This window comes from Sinocyclocheilus anshuiensis, unplaced genomic scaffold (genome assembly GCF_001515605.1).
Source record: "Sinocyclocheilus anshuiensis isolate Anshui unplaced genomic scaffold, SAMN03320099.WGS_v1.1 scaffold415, whole genome shotgun sequence".
Classification (NCBI taxonomy): domain Eukaryota; kingdom Metazoa; phylum Chordata; class Actinopteri; order Cypriniformes; family Cyprinidae; genus Sinocyclocheilus; species Sinocyclocheilus anshuiensis.
In genome coordinates this window covers 553,518-576,135 of record NW_015552655.1, presented here as the reverse complement: position 1 = coordinate 576,135, position 22,618 = coordinate 553,518, and the positions used below count along the sequence as shown (strand labels likewise).

At 34.5% G+C, this 22,618-nt stretch overlaps 1 protein-coding gene across 3 annotated transcripts in view; it reads right to left on the bottom strand.

Annotated features, from left to right (window-relative positions):
• Window positions 1-22,618, bottom strand: part of mybpc2b (myosin binding protein Cb) — a 32,396-nt gene that overhangs the window by 4,126 nt on the left and 5,652 nt on the right. For 2 of the 3 annotated variants that reach the window (XR_001631757.1, XM_016458703.1), the window contains exons 2-28: window positions 18,376-18,390; window positions 18,238-18,255; window positions 17,633-17,692; window positions 17,373-17,521; window positions 15,857-15,974; window positions 15,718-15,766; window positions 15,363-15,422; window positions 15,112-15,278; window positions 14,895-15,027; window positions 14,467-14,591; window positions 13,360-13,465; window positions 12,909-13,078; window positions 12,629-12,794; window positions 12,446-12,552; window positions 12,332-12,361; window positions 11,861-12,003; window positions 10,640-10,799; window positions 10,205-10,309; window positions 8,852-9,040; window positions 8,634-8,768; window positions 7,284-7,451; window positions 7,120-7,208; window positions 6,851-7,046; window positions 5,874-6,013; window positions 4,952-5,111; window positions 3,690-3,826; window positions 2,097-2,283 (exon numbers count right to left, since the gene is read on the bottom strand). Coding sequence is in view for 2 of the 3 variants with exons in the window: in XM_016458703.1 (XP_016314189.1) it covers window positions 2,097-2,283; window positions 3,690-3,826; window positions 4,952-5,111; window positions 5,874-6,013; window positions 6,851-7,046; window positions 7,120-7,208; window positions 7,284-7,451; window positions 8,634-8,768; window positions 8,852-9,040; window positions 10,205-10,309; window positions 10,640-10,799; window positions 11,861-12,003; window positions 12,332-12,361; window positions 12,446-12,552; window positions 12,629-12,794; window positions 12,909-13,078; window positions 13,360-13,465; window positions 14,467-14,591; window positions 14,895-15,027; window positions 15,112-15,278; window positions 15,363-15,422; window positions 15,718-15,766; window positions 15,857-15,974; window positions 17,373-17,521; window positions 17,633-17,692; window positions 18,238-18,255; window positions 18,376-18,390 (3,282 nt within the window). In the remaining variant the exon portion in view is untranslated. The remainder of the gene's footprint in view (window positions 1-2,096; window positions 2,284-3,689; window positions 3,827-4,951; window positions 5,112-5,873; window positions 6,014-6,850; window positions 7,047-7,119; window positions 7,209-7,283; window positions 7,452-8,633; window positions 8,769-8,851; window positions 9,041-10,204; window positions 10,310-10,639; window positions 10,800-11,860; window positions 12,004-12,331; window positions 12,362-12,445; window positions 12,553-12,628; window positions 12,795-12,908; window positions 13,079-13,359; window positions 13,466-14,466; window positions 14,592-14,894; window positions 15,028-15,111; window positions 15,279-15,362; window positions 15,423-15,717; window positions 15,767-15,856; window positions 15,975-17,372; window positions 17,522-17,632; window positions 17,693-18,237; window positions 18,256-18,375; window positions 18,391-22,618) is intronic. The other variant, XM_016458704.1, reaches the window with a different exon arrangement.

Sequence of the window (22,618 nt, the reverse complement as noted above, 5' to 3'; positions counted from 1 at the left end):
TTTAGGGATAAATATCCTTAAATGTCATGAAAATAATGTAAAAAATACCCAAAGTAGGTTAAATATAATACATATTTAAATATGTTTAGGGATAAATATCCTTAAATGTCATGAAAATAATGTAAAAAATACCCAAAGTAGGTTAAATATAATACATATTTAAATATGTTTAGGGATAAATATCCTTAAATGTCATGAAAATAATGTAAAAAATACCCAAAGTAGGTTAAATATAATACATATTTAAATATGTTTAGGGATAAATATCCTTAAATGTCATGAAAATAATGTAAAAAATACCCAAAGTAGGTTAAATATAATACATATTTAAATATGTTTAGGGATAAATATCCTTAAATGTCATGAATGCAAAAATGCCCCAACATAAGCAAAATATATTACATTTAAAAAAAATAAATAAATACAAAATTGGGATAAATATGCTTAAATGTCATGAAAGACATGTAAAAATGGCCTAAAATAGGCTAAACATAATACATATTTAAATATTTTTTTAGGGATAATTGTTCTTAAATGCCATGAAAATAATGTAAAAATACCCCAAAATAGGCTAAATATTATACATATTTAAATATTTTTTTAGAGATAGATGTTCTTAAATGCCATGAAAATAATGTAAAAATACCCCAAAATAGGCTAAATATTATACATATTTAAATATTTTAAGGATATATCATATATGTCCTTATATGTCATGAAAATAATGTAAAAATGCCCTAAAACAGGTTAAATATTATACATATTTAAATATTTTTAGGGATAAATGTCCTTAAATGTCATGAAAGACATGTAAAAATGCCCTAAAATAGGCTAAATATTATACATATTTAAATATTTTTAGGGATAAATGTCCTTAAATGTCATGAAAGACATGTAAAAATGCCCTAAAATAGGCTAAATATAATACATATTTAAATATTTTTAGTGATAAATGTCCTTAAATATCATGAAAGAAATGTAAAATGCCCCAAAACAGGCATCTCAATCAATGCAAGGAGACGAGATTACATTTTAACACATGTTGTCTTGACCATCAAAACAGGTCAGTTAATGTCTTTTATATCACCAAAGCCATGCACTAATGGCCTTCTGGGTAAACTACTATTATAAACAGATTAACACATCTATGATAGTGCAGAAAATATGACCAAGTTAGCTGGATTTGGATATCTAACTGTAAATTGTGAAGATCAGTGGATCGAATGAGCAGAAAATGTGCATAATATCTACTTGATGTGTTCTGCGCACCGAATCCAAATGTAGCACTATGATAATGTGCTATTTGAAATGCCAGCCACTGGCATTACTAAAAAGACAAATGTGAAATTAAGTATGACTTTCCTGCTTTAATTCTCTTCCTGTAACATGTTGCACAGAGCTACAAACCCATAAAGCATCTGGTTTTTCCTGCATCTGAAGCTTGTGTGCTGTCAGTACGACACATATACATTAAACCACCTTAAATGTATTCATCCTCCTCCGGCGATGATTTGATCGGTTGCATAACGTTGTTTGTGCACATTCTTTGTCTGTGTCAAGTAACTTTCCAGCTGGATGCTGTCTGATGGCATATTCTAATGTTATACATTGGTAATAGTGTTTAACTGGTGACACAAGCATGTCAGAAAACATGACACAGCAGCAGTTTAATGAAGGAAACACTGCAGGCGCCGCTGTACTACATGCGCCCTCTAGTGATTCACTGAAGTACTGCGTTTAAAACAATGAACTCTTGTTCCCACGCTGTGTGACGCTTTGAATTATCTGGGTTTTATACTGAGCTAATCATATTTTCTAGCACCTAACCCTACACATAATCCTTATCCCTGCCGGTACAAGACTCAAACCCGCAACCTTTGGGTTACGAGTCCGACTCTCTAACCATTAGGCCACGACTTCCACCTTAAGACTATGTTATACGAGAAAATAATATTTAGGTTTTTCTATTTCAAAATTTCACACGTAATTCAGTGCATTACTTGCTGTTTCTTTGTAATAACTTGTGAAATTCACTAGCAATCTCTCCTTGAAAATGGGTTCTACATCAGTTTCTTTTCAGTGTACATGTAAATTACCTCTGATTTCCAGTTTGCACTCCACCTCATCTTCTCCGAGCTCATTCACAGCCTTGCAAGAGTACTTCCCGCTGTCGAAGGTGCTGGGTTTGCGGATGTTTAGAGTCAAAACTCCCTGGTTATTCTGCATCAGGAACTTTGGATTGTCACCTAATATCATCTTGTTCTTCATCCAGATGATCTTCGGCTGCACAGAAACACAGAATTGCTCTGCTCAGAGGTGAAATTTAGTGTTTATTTACTAACTAAGTACATCTCATGACATTATAGGGCTGTCAAAATGACTGAAAAACTAAATTCGAATTTTCGACTTAAATATGATCAAAATTCGAATTATATTAAAATTTAAAAGGCATAATTTCAGTTAGCTTTTGGCTTCATCGAGCAAAATATTATGCACGTTTCTTCAAAGCGTAATAAAATAACACGACTATCTTCGAAAAAAGTGCATAATGTTTATAAACCATATATAATGAATAAAGTTGCTTAAACAATTAGAAAAAAAACAGCACCATGCATGTATGTATAGTTTAATACAAAGGACCGAAAACCAATCACAAAAGTAGGCTACTTTCTTCATTTAAAAACATGAGATACAGTGGGATGGGGAAAAACCGGCATAACGTCTTTAGACATGTTTTTTAAAAGTTGAACTTGCATTAATTTTACATGGCTTTCTAAACATGCCGCTCTCTTGTGCGAGACGCGAGAGCAACGCTGATAGATGTCCCTCTAGAAAATCTGATAAATATGCGTTCTGTGTGAACGGCTTGGTTTCAGTTTTGACGTAATTTTTTTGGACGAAATTCGAATGTTTTTTTGACAGCCCTATGCATTATAACATTAAACTGGATATGACATTGTTTTTTATGTTTGATTTTTCCGCAGTGGACTGTGGAGACGTGAAGGATGTTGAATGATGGTGAGTATATGTTAAAGCAACACATTACAGGCAAAAATATTGGTCAGTTTTGAGAGTTTGGGCTATTTGGCTTTTTATAAGATGTTGTTTCAGACGTGCATTTGTAGATTTCAATTACTATGCATATATTTAAAGGCAGATTCCTCAAAATATGTTTTTTTTCCCTCCACTTCAGCAGCACTTACATCCACCAAACTTAACAGTTTTATTCTAATCTATAGTCTAATGGGGTTTGGTCATATATCTAATTTTATATAACATTTTATTCCTAAAAACATGGTGTAAATGTACTGCTCTCGGTCTGTTGACAGTATTTTCTGATAAAAATATAAAAAATATCCAAAATCCCGTCTTTAAAATCCTTTGACTCTAATGTCAACAAAATGCAACAGGAATTTTTAACCTGGCTTTCAGATTTATGTTCAGAAAATTCATGCAAATTACTGCATGTTTAACTAGATAATGCCTCATATCTATACATATTTAAATTGAACATGTTAGAAAACTTAAAGTAAACAATTGCCTTAATCTACTGTGATTAATCATCTGGGGAAATGGCAACATCTCAAGTGTAGTGTTCTGCCTCAGTATAATAACATACTGAGCTTAAGAGAAAGACTGTGTCCTCATGTTCACTAGAGTATGTGGAGATGATGATCACTGTCTCGCACCTTTGGCAAGCCTCTGACTGAGCAGCTGATGGCGGTGCTGTAGCCGATAGTCACAGATCGATCGACGAGGGGTGCGGTGAACTTCGGAGCACAGCTCATGTCCTTCTCCTTGTAGGGAGCTCGTTTATGTTCCAAACCTGAGAGTGTGACATTGAGATACTGACATCAAAATCTACAAACATGTGCTAAAATTATATCTAGCGAACATAATCCTGACAATGCTTGTGTGAACGTACTACCGTATTAATTATAGAGCTGCACGATTAATGAGATGATCAAATTACAGCGGCTGGGATTTATGTAAATAAATACATCGGCTGCATGTTCAGAATGAAGTGTTGGAGTTTGGGCTGCTTATAATGTGCATTTGGGAACGCAGTGTGCGTAATTTTAAGGTTCAATGTTTGTAAATTAAGAAATGAAGACATTAAGTGATAGATATTTAGGAAATTTAATCATACATATTAGTATTGTAATTTTACAGTTGTTATTTAATAACAAATTATTATATATTTTTATTAAATACTCAGTTTTTTATTTTACAGTGAAATATTGCAAGTAATATTTCTCATTTTGTTTTTATTTAGTAGTTTTACTTTGTAAGTTTGATTTGAGTAATTTCCTGTATTTTTTTGCAATTTATTAGTAATTTATATAGTATTAGCTGTAATTATATTATAGCCATATTCATATATAATCACAAAATTGCGAAGCCCTACAAACACAACAACAACAACAACAATAATAATAATAATAAATTCTTGATTTGTATTTTACAGTGAAATTATTTTGAGTTTATTTAGTAATTTTATATTTAGTAATGAAGTAATTTTTTATTAATAATAAAATGAAAATAAAATAAAAATTATGTGTGTGTGTATATGTGACCATGGACCACAAAACCAGTAATAAGGGTCAATTTTCCGAAATTGAGATTTATGCATCATCTGAAAGCTGAATAAATAAGCTTTCATTGATGTATGGTTTGTTAGGATAGGATAATATTTGGCTGTATATATATATATATATATATATATATATATATATACACATATACATAAAATTTTTATTATGTATTTTTAATAATTGTGTCCATTGGATTTTTCCATTGATTCGTGCAGCTCTAAATAGTTAACTAGTCAACAACAGTAACCACAGTTTATCTGCTCCTAATACTTTTTCTTTTTGCAGTGCAGTCCAACAACTAAGTATGATATTTGTTGTGGCATTTTCCCGACATGTACGTCGCTCAGCACACTGACCGGTCTTGGGAACGACGGCGGTGTTCTTGCTCATGCAGGCATCTTCACTGAGACCGCAGAGGTTCTCGCTGTAGATGCGGAACATGTACTCGTTTCCGATGATCAGGTCAGAGGTGGTGCAGTTAGTGCGGCGATTGTGCTCATACACCGTAAACCACTCCTACGGGTCAGAGCGTTACACATGAGGAAGTGATGGAGAAAGAGAGTCATTCACACAAAAATAAAGGTTCTGTCATCATTTATTCACCCTCATGTTGTTCCAAACACCCTACCGTAAATAGATGGATGCTGTTGAGGTCAAAAAATGATGATAAATCACCAAAACAGTAGGCCATATGACTCTATTACTAGTTTGAAGTCACGCTTAAGTCATAGAAAGATATGACAGTGAGTAAACGATGACAGACTTATTTTTGGGTGAACAATCCGTTTAGTGTTTTGGTGGATAAATGTGACCCTGGAGCACAAAACCAGTTTTAAGTCGCTGGGGTATATTTGTAGCAATAGCCAACAATACATTGTATGGGTCAAAATGATTGATTTTTCTTTTATGCCAAAAATCATTAGGATATTAAGTAAAGATCATGTTCAGTGAAGATATTTTGTAAATTTCCTACTGTAAATATATCAAAACTTAATTTTTGATTAGTAATATGCATTGCTAAGTACTTCATTTGGACAACTTTAAAGATGATTTTCTCAATATTTAGATTTTATTGCACCCTCAGATTCCAGATTTTCAAATAGTTGTATCTCGGCCAAATATTGTCCTATCCTAACAAGATTGTCCTTGTCCTATCATGCATCAATGGAAAGCTTATTTATTCAGCTTTCAGATGATGTATACATCTCATTTTCGAAAAATTGACCCTTATGACTGGTTTTGTGGTCTAAGGTCACAAATGGAGATCAGATCTCTCACCTTGGTTTTCTTGTCTGCTTTCTGGATCGTGTACCCGGTGATCTCACAGTTGCCGTCATCTTTGGGTGGATTCCACTCCAGCGCTGCGTTGAAACCCCAGACGTCAGTCACATGCACTTGAGTCGGAGGGCCGGGTTTATCTGGGAAGAGAGTCGGAGTGTCAGATGAACTTGATGAACGTCTCTGGAGTGAATCAGGGGTCAGCATGCGAGCGATAAGACAGAGGGAGATTTCAGGGCTGTCAGTTTAAGTTTCCCAAAAACTGGGATTCGTGAGGTTTGGGAGTTGATGAAAGCTAATTAGGAATCATAAAAAATTAAATAAATATTTTAAAGATTTAATTAACTCTTTAAAATGCAAAATTAAATCATTTATATGTCCACAAATAAATTAATAATAATTAAATCCAAAATGTTAAATTCAAATAAATAATTTGACAATTATTTATATTTACATAAATGATGAAATAAACTTAATAAATTAATAATAATGAAATCCAAAATGTAAAATTAAATTTATTTAAAATGATTTACATTTACATAATTAAGTAAACCTAATAAATTAATAATAATTAAAAATGTAAAATTATTAATTCATGTTAAATAATTGTAAAATAAAAACCCTTAACATAACAAAGAAAAAAGGTTAAATATTTTGTTTACCGGCATGTCATGTGATCATATTCCGACATCAGCCAACCATAAACTTGCAAATGTGTTATATAATTATTGAAATTAACTTAAAATTTGGGGGGTAATTTAATATTTATACATCAATATAGCATATTAATTTTGTACTTTGAAATTATTTAAAAAAATAATGCTATCATTTCAGCCACTATGATTTCTATACACCAAATTCAGCATCAGCCAATGAAAATCCTTATTGGTCGACCACTATTTTTAATGATATTCATTAATAAAAATGCAAGATGAGTGAAAAAGTATCTACACATCTTTAAAATCATTTTATCTTACCTACAATTCGGATGTCTATGTTAGCCGAGTCCTCCATGTTTTCAATTTTTAAGGTAAGTGTGTATTTTCCAGAGTGCTCTCTTTCAGCAGAACGAATGAAAAGGATGGAGTCGACGTTTGAGTTCCTGACGCCCACTTTCTTTTCATCCACCGGCTGGCCGTCCTTCAGCCATACAGCAACAGGACGAGGCTTGCCCTGAAAAAACACATGCACTTGTTCATTTGTGAAGCGATGTGCTTTATCATAGATGTATTTAACATACACACACCTGGAAGGGGATGACGAGGTTGATTTTCTCTCCGACTCTCTTGATGAACTTGGTTCTGAGTTCACGAGGCAGACGGATCTTAGGATGCTCTGAAACGAGAGGAGAACATCACTGTGAAGGAACAGGGTTTTTTTTATTATTCCTGAATCTTGTTGTCTCCTCACCCATAATCTCTCTGACGGTGACGGGTTGCCCGAGCAGTGCAGGTGGGCTGCGGCCCGCCACATTCACCGCAAACACACGGAAATTCATCTTCTCTCCTGTGGGAAGGTTCCTCACTGTGTAACTCTGCCGATCAACCAGATCCGTGTTAGCAGGATGCCACTCCGTTTCTGACACGCAGAGACAGAGAAAGAAATATAAATAGATTATTGATAATAATTAAAACCAAAATGTAATTAAAAATATATATTTATATTTACATATTTATAATAATAATTAATTTAAAAATTACTAATTAAAATTAAAATTAATATTTTTAAGACAAAAACATTTAAAACATTTGCTAAATAAGATTAAATACTGATTTTTTTTCAAATAAATAAATGAATAAATAAATAATTGTATTAATTGATTAAAAAAAATATTCACCATATATTTGCAATGATTTAGCTTGGTTCTTTTTATGAGATTAACGCGAGTGTTAAAGACTTCCATTTGAAATTCAGTGGGAAAAGTTGGCACAGTAAGTTATAATTATTATTATTTTTATTTAAATGAGCTGATTCAAAAATCTGATTTTAGTGTTTTAGTTGCGTGTCTGTTTATATATATATATATGTATATGCACACACACATACATAATTATTGCTATTTGTAACTAGATATTTTTGCATATAAATAAAAATGACATTTATTACTAAATTAAGTGTTCATTTAAATAAATCATTGACTAGATTTTTATTAGTTTATTAATAGCATTAAACATTTTGGATTAACTACTAGCAAGTTCAAATAATTACTCCAATTTAAATGTAAATATTTTAATTTAAATAACTTTTTAAACCATTTTAGAGCAAAAACATACATATCAATACATATGTGATGCATAATCAAAACAGTATAATTTTAGTAACATTGACATTCTATGATAGTTTTTTAATTTAAATTTTTAAATTTTTAAAATTTTAATTCTAAGATAAAGTTTTAGTTATTTTCTTGTGTTTTTGTCACTATTATTATTATTATTATTATTTATTTATTTATTTTTTATTAAATGTCTGTGTATTTTTTATTCATTTTTGTTTTAGATTCAATTATTTTAGTTTAAAATTTAGAAAAATGTTGCCTTGGACACTAAATAAAACAAAAGTTATTTTTCATAAGCTATATCACCAAGCCCTTTCATTTATCTTGCATTATTTATTCACATATACCTTATCCACATATTCTTGGAGGAACTTTGCTCAAGTGCACAATGGTGAAGTAGGTTTGCATCCGCTGTGCTTTCACTATGTAGTGTTCGGTTTAGGCCCAGAATCATTTGGCACAGATGATTCCAGCAGATGACTCACCTCCTTCCTTGCAGAATTCAATGATGTATCCATCCAGCCCTCCAGCTCCGATCTTCTCAGGAGCCAGCCACTTCAGTGAGCACGTAGTGTCCATTACATCATCAACGGTCAGCCTTGTGGGCTCGCTGGTGGGTGCTGCGAGAGAGAAATTCATCAAGAGTTAAAGCGAGAGACGTCAAAAGTTCATAACCATATGAACAATAGCACAACCTTCTCACCGATTGGCATGAATGGTTTAGAGTTGAGGCTGGGAGCCGAGATTCCGATCCCATTGACTGCGAAAACTCTCATCTCATACAGAATGCCTTCAATCATGCGCTTGGCCTCGTATGTTGTGCTCTCACAGACGTCAAAGTTAAGTTTCGTCCATCTAGATGATCCTTTCTTCTTCCTCTCCATCAGATAGCCTAAGAAACAGAAGCCAAACAGATTCCTCTTATGATTCAGTGACTTCTTCTAATTGTGTCAAATATTGTGCTAGTACCTAAGTGGGCATGGCTGAGTTACCTGTACTAGGTATTTACTAGAGATGCACCTATATGAATTTTTTCAGCCAATACGATTATTCAGCCAATTATTATACAATTCGATTATACAGCCAATTATTCAGAATTAATCTGCCGATGCCGATAGTTTGGTTTTCTTAAGGAAAACAAATGTCTCCCAACTAATGCTGCAAACTATACAGGGAACCCTCTCCTTTGGTACATAAGAGGTTAAAATGAACAACAACACTATTATATTCAATGCTATTTATTATAGATATAAAAATCACACTCAACAACGTTTGTATACTACTTAATTGCACAGGTAGTTTTCATAAAAAAACTTCTTAAACCGTTCATGACAGATTTATTCAAACATACATATGTAACAGTAAATAAGCTCCCTCTATTGTTTTTATTGAGTGATTATATGAGACATGATACATTTTGGTAAGTTGTACTGTATCTCTCAACATACCTTGTGATGTTCATTCATGTTTATTTTGTGCTATAACTTGTATTAAAGTGGAAGAGACTTGCGCTCCGCGCTCCTGAATGAACTGAAGCGCTACAGCGATCTGTCACGTCACATTTAAGAGCGTCAAAATGGCATTTATTGTTTGAATTTTGTGATAAGATGTACAGAATTTGAAAGCTAGACTTTGTTTCTTATTAGAAGTAACAAAGCTCTTTGTGATTATTGGATTGGAGGCACATTACAAATAATGATTTATGAAGGGAATACTGTGGACCTGGCAACCCTGGCTTGAACTATGGGTGATTTATAGGGTCAATTAGAACCTGTGTTAATGTGCTATTGTTCCTTTAACTTAGACAGCCCTAAATTCAACACAAGAAACATTTTCTTCATGCAAGTTGCTTTCTGACTCACTTTCTGCCTCCATTTGATTGACAGGAAATAATCAGCCCTGATTATCCACTGTTTTTAAATATCTGTCGATAATCTGCCGATAACGCGGATAATAGTTTTTATCGGCCGATACCGATTATTGGCAGATACGTCGATGCATCCCTAGTATTTACAGGTGTGTGAGTGTTATGTTACCTCTAACAAGTGCGTATTACCCTTTAAAGGTGCTCCTCCATCAAACTTCGGAGGTTCCCAGATAATAGTGGCACAGTCTTCTCCTACTCCGGTACACTTCACGTTCTCGGGAGAATCAGGAACGTCTGCAACACATCAGAGACTTCAGGAACATCTACAACGGCGTGGGTTCGATTCCCAGGGATTGCATGAGCTGATAAGATGTTTGCCTTGAATGCAATGTAAGTGACTTTGGATAAAAGCATTTGGCCAATGCATAAATGTAAATCTAAATGTGCATTTAGACCCTAAAGGCGCATTCAAACTCCAACATTGATTCAATCATTAGAGATCACTGTAGTGTGTGTAGCTAGCAGAACTACTTTTGTTGACATTATTTTGGAAATTAAAATTTGGTTTCTGGTCAGAATCAGAGTGCCATCTGCAGGAATAAAGAGGCAGTGCTGGAAACACACCTACGATTTTGATGAATAGGTTGGCCTTGTCCTCTCCTGCAGGGTTGGTGACAGTGATAGTGTAGTTGCCCTCATCTTCTCGCTCTGCTCCTTCAATGACGAAACAGCTGAGGTCTTTCCTGTTTTCCACACGCACACGTCCCTCTGCGTCTGTCACTTGCTGTGACACACAGGTACAGCCGTTTTATTTATTCATTTAGCAAACACTATTAAATAGTTTCTTAGATTTTTAAAAATACATTACAAACAAAGCATATTTAACAAATACTGCAAAATTTTGTTATATGGTTTTCAGCCAATACAATACGTCAGACCAATACTAATAACAATAAAAAAGTCAAAGCAAAATGTATTTATTAATTTCACATAAATACACCATAAACACACATAAATACCATTCAAAAGCTAGGGATTGTAAGTCTCTTCTGCTCACAAAACGGCAATTATTTGATCAAAAATACACAAAATATTGTTATAAAATAAAATAAAAAAGTCAGTCAGTACTTTATCGATGGCATGCATGCATTTTGTTTCTTTATGTTATATTTGTGTATATTCAATTTTCCATTTAAAACCCTGGCAATAAGCATGTATTTGATTTTTAACTGCAGTCATACCTGTGTAAAAATATAAAAATAAATAAATTCAATTAAAAGCAGTTTTCCACTCTATATTAAGTCTGGAGTCATTTGAAGCATGTAGAGATGAGTGTTATTTTAATACTTATATACTATTGCAGTTTTATTAATATTTAGAATGATTATTTCTATATGATTTTAATTTTAATTTTAATACTTTTTTTTTTTTTTTGCTATGTGGTTTTGTCATTTCTATTAGTTTGTTTATTTGTTCTTAGTTAGTTTAATTTAGGTTTCATTTGTTTTTATTTCAGTGTTAGTTTTAGTTTAGTTCAGTTTTAGTTTTTATTTATGTCCTGTTAATAATTTTAGTGCTTAAATGTATACTTCAGTTAGTTGCCAAGGCAACATTTCCAATTTTATTTTGTTTTAGGTTTTTCCTGTAATATTTATAATTAATTTCAGCATAATTTCAATCAACAAAAAAGTTTTAATTTAAAAAAAGTTTTAGTTAACTGGTGGAGATTCTATATCAGTGCATCCCTATTTGGAGCGTGTGTATAACCCACTAGGCCAAATATGTCAAATTAAATGACATAATTATGATCACTACTGATTAATTGTCTTTATTTTGTATGTGTACCTTGTCTCCCTTCATCCAGCAGATGGTGGGAGCGGGTTCTCCTGTGATCTCCACATCCAGACGCAGCTTGTTACCAGCAACAACAATGATGGTGTTCTGAGAAACCATGTTACCGGCCACATCCAAATGGATCTTAGGAGGATCTTAAAGGAGCAAGGCAAAGTAAGTGGATACAAGCAAGTGTGGTTAGAGAGAGCAACCTGGGGCCGTTTTCATAAACTCAGCTTCTATGTTAATACTATGTCTTCAGAACTAGTCTGGGCTGTCTTTCCCAAAAGCATCGTAAGCCTAAATTGACCGTAGCTTCATTGGTTTCAGTGGGTCTACGATGTACTTAAGCTTACGATGCTTTTGGGAAACGCAGCCCTGGCCAATTAGCAGTTAACCAAAGGTTAATCATTCATATTTTCAAACTAGTATGTTGGAATAAGAAATTAAAACGTCTGGCTTAGGGATTGATTTTTGTCCTACCTTGTCTGGGAACATAGTCGATCTTGATTTCTGAAAGAAAAAGAATGATCTGTTTATGTACAGTCATAACAAATCTGAGATAGTTTCGCTCACTATAGAGAGTTTCCTTCTCACCCAGAAAGTTGAGTTTAGCGGACAGTGAGAGCGCATAACCGTCTGGGACAAACGTGTAATCTCCAGCATCCTCTGGCTTGACGTCATCAATGGTTAAACGATGAATCCTGGAGTCACACGCACACATATTTCAAACCCGTACAATTACGTCTTATCAAAGTGAACACGTGTCTGAATGCTGACCTGCCGATATGGGAAATCTTGATACGGTTACTGGCCTGAACTTCCACGCCATCCTTAAACCATTTCCCTGTGACTTTTTCATCAGACACCTCACACTTGAACATAGCCTGCTCTGCCGATTTGACCGTAAGATCTGCGATACTCTGCAGCACCTCCAGTTCCTTCTCTGGGGTTGAGTTTGACAAAGAGAAGAAAAAAACGATTGAAGATTTTCAACTTTAGTCTGCAAAACCACTAGTTAAACAACTGGTGAGGGCTGTAAGTAGAGATCAGATTTTACCTTCAACGATGAGCTCTCCCTTCGAATGGCCTCCGTTGGTGTAAACAAAGTACATCCCACTGTCCTCTACGGTCGCCTCTTGAATAATAAGACAGTGGCGTTTCCCATCCTTTTTAAAACGATACTTTGAACTTTTGTCATCTCGAGACAACTCCTGATCCTCAAACATCCTGCAGTTACACATACAGTCATGGCCGGTCAAAATTCTGGGATAAATACGATTTTTTTATGTTTTTGAAAGAAGTCTCTTATGCTCACCAATGCTCCATTTATTTAATCTAAAATTTCAATTTTTTAATCTAAACAATTGTGCTGATTTCTATTTTATATATATATATCGTATAGAGTTGCATTATATATTGTCAGACACCTCACATAGTGTTTTATGTCTAACAAAAGCATTATCAGTATCGTGATGATGTAAACTATTGCCTGTTTGTAGTTTGTTTACCAAATGACATGTGCTCCCTCCTCAGACACTTCGATCTCAAACTCCACTCTTTCTCCAACCACGACCTGGTAATCATCCAGCAGTTTAGTGATGGTGACCGGAGGTTCTGTAATGCAATTTGATAAGGTGATTTTAAACATTAACACTAGATAATGGCATTGTTGCATTGTATACATTGGACTATAATAGTGTCTTCAGAATGCTAGAGGAGCTTACTGTTTTACACTTTACTTTGACATTAGTTTGCAAAGTGATTCTTAGAGGAAAAATGTAATGCTAATTAATATATCTATACAGGTGCATCTCAATAAATTAGAATGTCATGGAAAAGTTAATTTATTTCAGTAATTCAACTCAAATTGTGAAACTCGTGTATTAAATAAATTCAGTGCACACAGACTGAAGTAGTTTAAGTCTTTGGTTCTTTTAATTGTGATGATTTTGGCTCACATTTAACAAAAACCCACCAATTCACTATCTCTTCTAAGAGCGTCTCGGTTACGTATGGTAACCCTCGTTCCCTGAAGGAGGGAACGGAGACATCACGTCGGATGACTGACGAAATTGGGATCTCGCTTAGAGAGACCAATCTACTTCAAGTGTAAACTAAACGAGCTAATGCACATTGGCATGCGATTATTGCAGCGCATATGCAGACGCAGCGCATATTCAGGTTTTCGCTGAGGAGCCGAGCCGGTGACCCGGCTGCTCAGCGTTGGTACAGGAGCTGTGGCGACGTGTAATCGCATGCCAATGTGCATTGGCTCGTTTAGTTTACACTCGAAGTAGATTGGTCTCTCTAAGCGAGATCCCAATTTCGTCGGTCATCCGACGTGACGTCGAGAGTGACCGACTGAAAGGGAACCAAAGACTTAAACTACTTCAGTCTGTGTGCATTGAATTTATTTAATACACAAGTTTCACAATTTGAGTTGAATTACTGAAATAAATGAACTTTTCCACGACATTCTAATTTATTGAGATGCACCTGTATATCATGGATTTTTGTTGATGATTTTGCAAATGTCTATGTTAAGAAATGAAATGAGAGCACTGCAGCTCTCTAGATGAATTTGATGAAAAAAATGGTAATTAATTCGCACAAACCTTTAACAAAGACTTCCGTGAAGCATTTATCAGTCCCGATCACACACTCATACGCCGCATCATCTGCCAGACTGCATTTGTTAATCGTGAGGGTTCGAATATTTCCATCAGACTCCATAATGTATCTGCCATAAAAAGAGAACGTTAAATCACGGAAATAGGTGATGCTTCCTCACAATATTAAACATAAAATAAGTTTGGATCTCCAGGCTTCTAGTGACCTCTTTTGCTTTTTTTATAGTTGGAAAATGTTGTTAGTTTTGCCATTTTGTTTGGTGCATGAGACAATTTTAACACATTTAAAGCTTAAAATATAAAAAAATGGATCATCTTAGTAATGCTTTCTCCACATGAGCAAGTGAAAGTGCTTTTCTCAAGAATGTGTCTTTGAAACTCAATGCATTTGTGTGTATTTTCTGGATTCTCACTTGGCAGAGGTTTTGATCTCTTGGCCGTTCTTGAGCCATTTGACCTCAGCATTAGGGTCGGCCACCTCCACAGACAGGACGATCTTCTTTCCCTTGTTAACGGAGTACGCCGACTCCAGTCGTCTCAGGAACGCTGCACAAACATCCCACACACAAACACACAGTCACAAACAGAAGATCAGAGACTTGAGTTTTGATTGATCTCTCTTTCTTGTACCCTCGCTGACTTTGGGCTCCACGACCTTCATCTTCTTGAGTCGCTTCAACATGCCACGCAGGTCAGTGATGCCGTACTGAAACGCGATCTTCTCGTACTCGCTGGGATGAGCGCTCTTCAGAAGCTCCCAAACGTCGATCTCCAGCTCAGGCTGAGGCTTCTTTTTCCTGTGAAAGAGAGTGATGTGGTAAATAAGAGTGAGCGGTTAGAGGAGACGGAGTGTGGTTTTAATGGACAGAGAGAACACTTACTTTTTAGCGGCTTTGAGAAGAGCACTGAAGTCCAGTTCACCCTCGTCCTCCCCAGCATCTCTGTACAAGAGCACACATTGAATTCACAAAACACAATATATGTATGTGTGTATATATATTCACTTAACTCAAAAAAGTATTTTTTTTTCCACTTAATTTACACGTCACACGTCATAACATTTATAAAAAAACATATATGTAATACATATGTGTATAACAGTTAACCGATGTGTTTTTTTAAAGGTTGGTTCAATTGCTCAATTATTGTACTTAGCCCTGTTAAATCCTAAATATGTGGCTGCATACTTGTGAGAAAAGTGTATTCGCCCACGTCTGTCTGTCTACTCAGACTCACGCTCTTTTGAAGGAAGACAAAATATCTGCTTGCTCCTCTTGTTCAGCAGCTACAGAAAAGGAAGAAAGATAAATATAGAACAGTCATTCTACTAAAGATGGTGTTTTAGTGTTATTTTTGTTGTGAGAGACACACTAACCCTCCACAGTGATCTCAAAGGTGCAGCTGTCACATTTGTCTTTAGCAGACACTTCACACCTGTATCCACCTGCGTCTCCAGGGACCACCTTGACGATCTTCATCTCGTACGTGTAGATCTGAGTGAAAGAGTGAAAGCAATGCGCCACATTTAAGGATGATGTGTAATAAAATAAATATCACAAATTAATTCAAATTGATCAACTCAGTGTAAAGAAAATTTATATTCTATATTGTAGAAAAAAGGCCATTCAATATAGTACTGATATAATTATTTAAAGGGGTGGTTCACTGGGTTTTTTCTAGGCTCCTTTGCTGCCTTTTCCCGAGGGCGGGGTTTATCTGGGTTTGTGATGTCACGAACCCGGGAAGTAACTTGTTGTAGTCCCTACCAGCCATTTTTGTAGGCATTAAACCGGCAGAATTTTAAAAGACAATATCTCCGTTTGCATTGAACTTTCAGCTTCGTAACTTTGTAGATATTGTTTATGCTCAAACAGCAACATTACACACTAACTAACATTAAAAAAGTGAAATCGCAATGAACCACCCCTTTAAAGAATTTAGAATATTTCTGTTGATATAATGAATACTATTAACATTTCAGATTTGACTTATACAAATGCTCTTCCAAGATCAAAGATCCATTTTACGGAAACCCGTTTCCACCACAAAATAAAACATAAAGGTTTATAACTCACAATTTTATTTTATCACAATTCTGACCTTTTTCTTACAATTCTGAGGAAAAAAAGTCAGAATTTCAAGATGTAAACTCAGAATTCTGACCTTTTCCTTATCTGACCTTATCTTGCTTTTATAAAACGGTTATTCCATATACGTAATAAGGTTTCACAAAATAAAACAGAGCAAATAAAGTGTAATGATATTAAAAAAAAACATTATTCTTCCACCAAACAATGCAGTTCCTCAGAAACAGTTGTGGTTGCAACAAAGTGGTTGTCGAGCAACACACAAATGTAAACAAAGGTGTATGTTTGTAGAGTAATTTACAACAGCTTCAAACGTGGCTCAGCCAATCAGAATCAAGGACCGGAACTCTCCATTTTATAATTACAATTCTGTGTTTACATCTAGCAATTCTGACTTCTTCTCTTAATTCTAAGTTTACATCCCACAATTCAGCATTTTTCTTTCCACCACAGAATAATAAAAAAAGGTAATTGTGACTTTCATCTCACAATTCTGATTTATTCTTGCAATTGCAAGTTTATATCTCACAATTCCGACTCTTATTCTCAGAATTGTGTTTAAATCTTGCAATTCTGAATGTATATCTCACGATTCTGACTTAAAATCTTGCAATTCTGAGAAAAAAGTCTGAATTGTGACATAAGTCAATTACGTTTATTTTATTTTTTTCATCCCATGGTGGAACCAGGCTTTCATTCAATACACCATACATTCATCAAACCTGGATATGAGTTCGGAAATCCTGTTATGATGAATATTCTTTACATTGAATTGAGTATCAATACAACACACTCCCCTCTAACCTTCGTGTTTCTGTCATAGGTCTCTTTTAACTGGATGTGTTTTCCCGCTTTGCTGCCGAGGTCCATCCACTTCCCCTTCAACCACTTCATGGTGGGTTTACGTGTGAGGTTGGTGGAGTCCACCTTAACCACAAATGTTACATCTTTACCTGTGTCAAAAAAAAAGAAGATCCATCTTAATGCAGCATTCATCCTGTAATGGGGGTTGTTTTGTTATGGCAACTATTTGAAGCTTTAATAATGTGTTTGCGTTTTTATACCTGAAATGGCTACCACACTTTCTGGCTTCTCCACAAAAAGTCCTGTCAGCTCAGTGCATTCTGCAAGCATGTGACAGGTATGTTATATAAATACAAAAATACACGCACACATGCAGACAGACTCGGATATTCACAGATAGGGATCCTGTAAATAACAACTCATGGTGTCAACAAGAAGCACGCTCTGTTTCCATTTTAAATATTCCTTGCAAATATTTAAAACATATTAATTCAAGCATAAAACAATAATACATTGGATTGTTTTCTTAAACAATGAAGGACATTAATTATAGTATCACTGAAATAACTGAATTCTCCGTGAGCTTCATGCACAAGGAAGGAGACAATTCTTTCCTCTTCTCACGTTTTGCAGTCATTCATTTCAATATTACATTCATTTTCATAATAGGGCAGGCCAATTGTATTAGCCTACACACCTCACTGTAAATATAATAGGTATTATTGCACATTATATCATACAGTCCTTTCATGCACACCAACTTAGAACTCTTAAAGAAATTCTAAGTGATTTATATAGTTAGTATGTGGTTTAAATAATGCAAGGAAGTTGCTAAAGGATTTTCATAACCATTCAGATTTATTACCATCCTCCTCTGGAGCTTCTGCAGATGAAAGAACAACGTTAAACTAAAGAAACCTACTGTATTAATAACATTATATTTTTTATATTTACAGGTCTTCTAATTTGGAAACGGTCAATGCAAGTTAATGGTGTCACTTACCCTCTGGCTTCACCTCTGTGGGAAGAAATGAGACAAAAAAGTGACATTAGACAACAGATTAAGTAAACATATAATTAATGTATAATATAGCGCATATATTTGACTTTAATGTTTTACCGATATGTTCTTCTGTAAGGTTCTCATTTCTAGCTAACTAACAAGCTATCCAACTGAATGGCTTTTCTGAGGTAAATTTGACTTTGACTTGTTTTGTTTATAAGCTGTTTCATTGACGTCTTTCCGCTATTCAAACACTTTGATTGGGCGATTACACGAGAGAGAATCCATGTCAGTAAGTTCTTTATATTTCACACCTTCTGATGTTCATTCATGTTTATGTCGTGTCAGGGCAGACGCTAGTGGGGTGAAAGGTGGTGACGATTATAGGGGCCCCCAGCGATTTCAACAGACTGCCCGAGGCCATCCTAAAAAGACTCTCAGGACAGTTGACGGGCCACTGCTGCGCGTCATCACCAAAGCTTATCATTTGCATGTGTTTTTAAGCCTTGCCAATGTAAACATTCAAGAGATTTTAAAGCATTCAAGCACAAGACGCGAGACCTCAACTGAGTACTCGCGTGCTGTGTTCAGTGCGCACGCAGAGAGCCGCTCTGCAACAGGTAAACAGGACTGAATGAGCTATAATTTATCAAATATAACAACCACGAATGAAATCAAGTCATTTTGAGGCAGAAAGAACAGTTCACTCAATAAGTATAGAGTCTGTAATCACTTTTTGGCAAGTGTAAAACTGCATTTTATGGGCATTTCAACAGGTAAAAAGGACTGTATGAGCTAAACGACTTGATTGCATTCGAGGGTTATATTTGACAGAGTATAGCTCATGCAGTCCTTTTTACCTGTTGAAATACCTTTAAATGGCCAATAAAACCCATAAAATGCAGTTTTACACTTGCCAAAAAGTGATTAGAGGTACCAATCAGTTTTCGGCAGACGATCAATTTTCGGCAGACACCACCGGCATTTGTGTGAAACAGAAGTAGTTTGATGTGAAGATCAAACTCCATCAGGTGCCTTTTGACGCTTTGTCGGAAAACAATACATAGTTTTTTTGCATACGTTTTATTTTTATTGTATAACACCGAACACCGAACTGAGCTCTCCTCTGCGTCCTCCTACGCCTGAACGAAAAAAAAAAAGTTTTTAAAACATTTTAAAAACTGGATGTGCAGAGAACATTCAGAAATAAAGTTTTTATAACTTAGAACATATTTCTGTCAGCTGCATGGGCATTCAGTCCTACTCATTCCTGAATACGTTTTTACATATTTGTGAGAAATATATTCAGTCAAATAAAAATAAAAATGTTACATTTTGAAGTAGAAAAACTGAAATAGTTTTTTCTTGTAAAATGTACTCCAATAATCTTCGAAAAATAATTTTGTACAGTGAATTTTATATATTTCAATTAACGGTCCAATGACCTGACAGAAGGCATTTTAGCATAAAAATGATTTAACATAAAAATATGTATATTTCTGCAATACATTAATTTAATAATGTTCCTGACTGACCATAAATGTTTCCGTGAATCATGACTGATGACCATCACCAAAGTTACTATGAAACCTTTCTGACATCATCTGGCCTGATGATAAATATATTCCAGAGCTCTGAGTAGTAAGCTGATACGCTGTAGGAATCCTCAGGCACTCAGCCACACAGATGCTCTACAATCCTATAAATACGACACCAGAAAAATATAGGTGGCATAAACTGACCTCACAGTTTTAGACTTTCTTCTGTATATTTTTACATGCACATAAGACCTTTGACTGAGTTGTCTTCTCAGAATGGGAAAATATAGCTGTACATTTTATTAAAGGTGATGCCATATTTGCTATATAAACATGGGTTAGAATCTGCTGGTTAAGGGCAGTTTTAATGCACAAGAAGTGAATTTTCAAGTAAAACTAGAATAAGAAATGTTTAATGTTTAATCACTGTTTACATCTTGTTTGCTATTAAACTGAATTACTCTATCTCTCTCTCTCTCTCTCTCTCTCTCTATATATATATATATATACAGTATGTATGTGTGTGTGTGTGTGTGTGTGTAATGTCATTGCATTAAATGTTGCATGCACCGCAAAAAAATAATATCTTCTATATTCAAATATCTAAACAGATACATTTACTTGAGATGCTAAATGAAGATATAAAGTCTTGTTTTTTTTTGAGAAACTTAACTAAATTAAGTGAGCTTATGCTTAAAACAAGAACAAATATCTCTCAAAAACCTTTTCCCTTTAAATTAAGTTGACTTTTCTAAGCCCATTTTTTATTTATTTATTTTTTTAATCATAAACTCACTTAATTTTAATACATTTCTCAGAAAACAAGACTATTTATGTCATGCTGCGTCTCAGGTAAATATATCTTGATTTAAGAATCGTTTAGACATTTTCACTGGAAAACAAGACGTTTACTGAGGAAGATTTATGTTCCCTTCAGATTATTGCTTTACTTGGTCTTAACCTGCAGATACCCTGATATATATTACCTCATTTCAGCATCTGCAGTTGAAAAACAATACCAGTTGAGCACTAATTTCTTGTTTTGGAGTCGGAGGTGTCAATGCAACTTCATCAAGATGTTTCCACTCTGATGATGAGAAACTCTCTCTGATCATGTGGTCTGAAATAGCAGCATGCCTAACATCCGCCTCGTTCTCAGGAGGTCACATTGTTGCCATGGCGCTTGTTAAAAGGCCACGGTAACATCGTAACCTCTCTGATGTCAGGCCAGGAATCTCTACCCGTCGACCACACCGATATCAAATAGCAAGCATCTCACAGTCAGGCTCTTATGGTCGGGCAAATAACTGTCAAAAATGACTGACCTTAAAGTATAATGAGCCATAACCGCAGATATGCTGCCATTTGTTTTAAGTTAACCGAGAGGATGTGCCACATGCAATGTTTTTGAGTTTGCACTTCAGATTGATTTTAAGTAAAGTAGATGACTCATTCCTGTTTAATTATATTTTTCAGTGGCCACAATCTTTTAAAAAGTAAGTAGGATGGATCAGGAAAGCTCTGCTGCCTTTTGAAGGATGTTGTTACTCTTTTAGGTTTTTATAAAATATGAACCGTCAGCTCATGATGTCATTTGTCTGTCTTCACTGCATGGACTCTTTTTTTTAAAGCACTGTATCGCATTTCAAACCACACATAGAACTTAACTTGGTGTTTAAAAATGTCTTGAAAAAGTTATTTCAACCCTTAAAGCAGCTGAAAGAAAGACTGCCTTAAAACTCTTTAAATGACTTTCAATAAATATTAATTAACCCCTTTAAATTTGTTATAATTTGCTGTTATATACTTCAGTATTTATAAAGTAATTATTTTATTTTATTAATTAATAAATTAGTTGATTTGTTAAATTTGCTCAAAGTTTTGTGGCATAAAAAATATTAGAAAATGTTATTAAACATCAATCCTTATTTATTTATGCATTTATTTATTTATGCATTTATTTTTTCTCTTTCGGTGTATGCTGCTTGGACTTATTGTGTTTGTGTTTATTTTGTTATTTGAAAAGGTTTAATAAAGGTTAAAAATAACATCTTTTAGACAGTGATGAGCAATTCATTCATTTAGGAATTAGATCCCTAATTATAAAATAGTTAATTTTACTAATCCAAAATATGATCAAAGATCACATATGTGGACGTGTTCAGGGAATTTGGATATTGAAAATATAATGAAATTACTTTGATTAGTTCATTTTGAACAGGACTCCGATCTTCCAATCCTGCTCCAAATGTTATTTCTGTATGCGGTTGCAATTCCAATTTAGGCCGCATAAATTTTACACTTCACCTACTATAAATTGTAATATTATATAATCAGTTTGTCATAAGTAAATGTAAATGTAAGTAAATAAGTAAATAACTCCTGGCTGACAGCAGTTACACAGAAATGCTTTATATCTAGTGTTTATGGTTTATATTTGGTGTATAAACACCTCACTAGAAACTTTGTCTTCATGATTGACCTAAGATGTGTGTGTGTGTGTGTGTGTGTGTGTACCTGGTATTTATCATGTTATGGGGACCAAATGTGACATTTTTGAGGTCCCGATGAGGAAGCAAGCTTATAAATCATACCGAATTAAGTTTTTTGAAAATCTAAAAATGCACAAAGTTTTCTGTGAGGGGTAGGTTTAGGTGTAGGGTTGGTGTAGGGCGATAGAAAATATGGTTTGTACAGTATAAAAA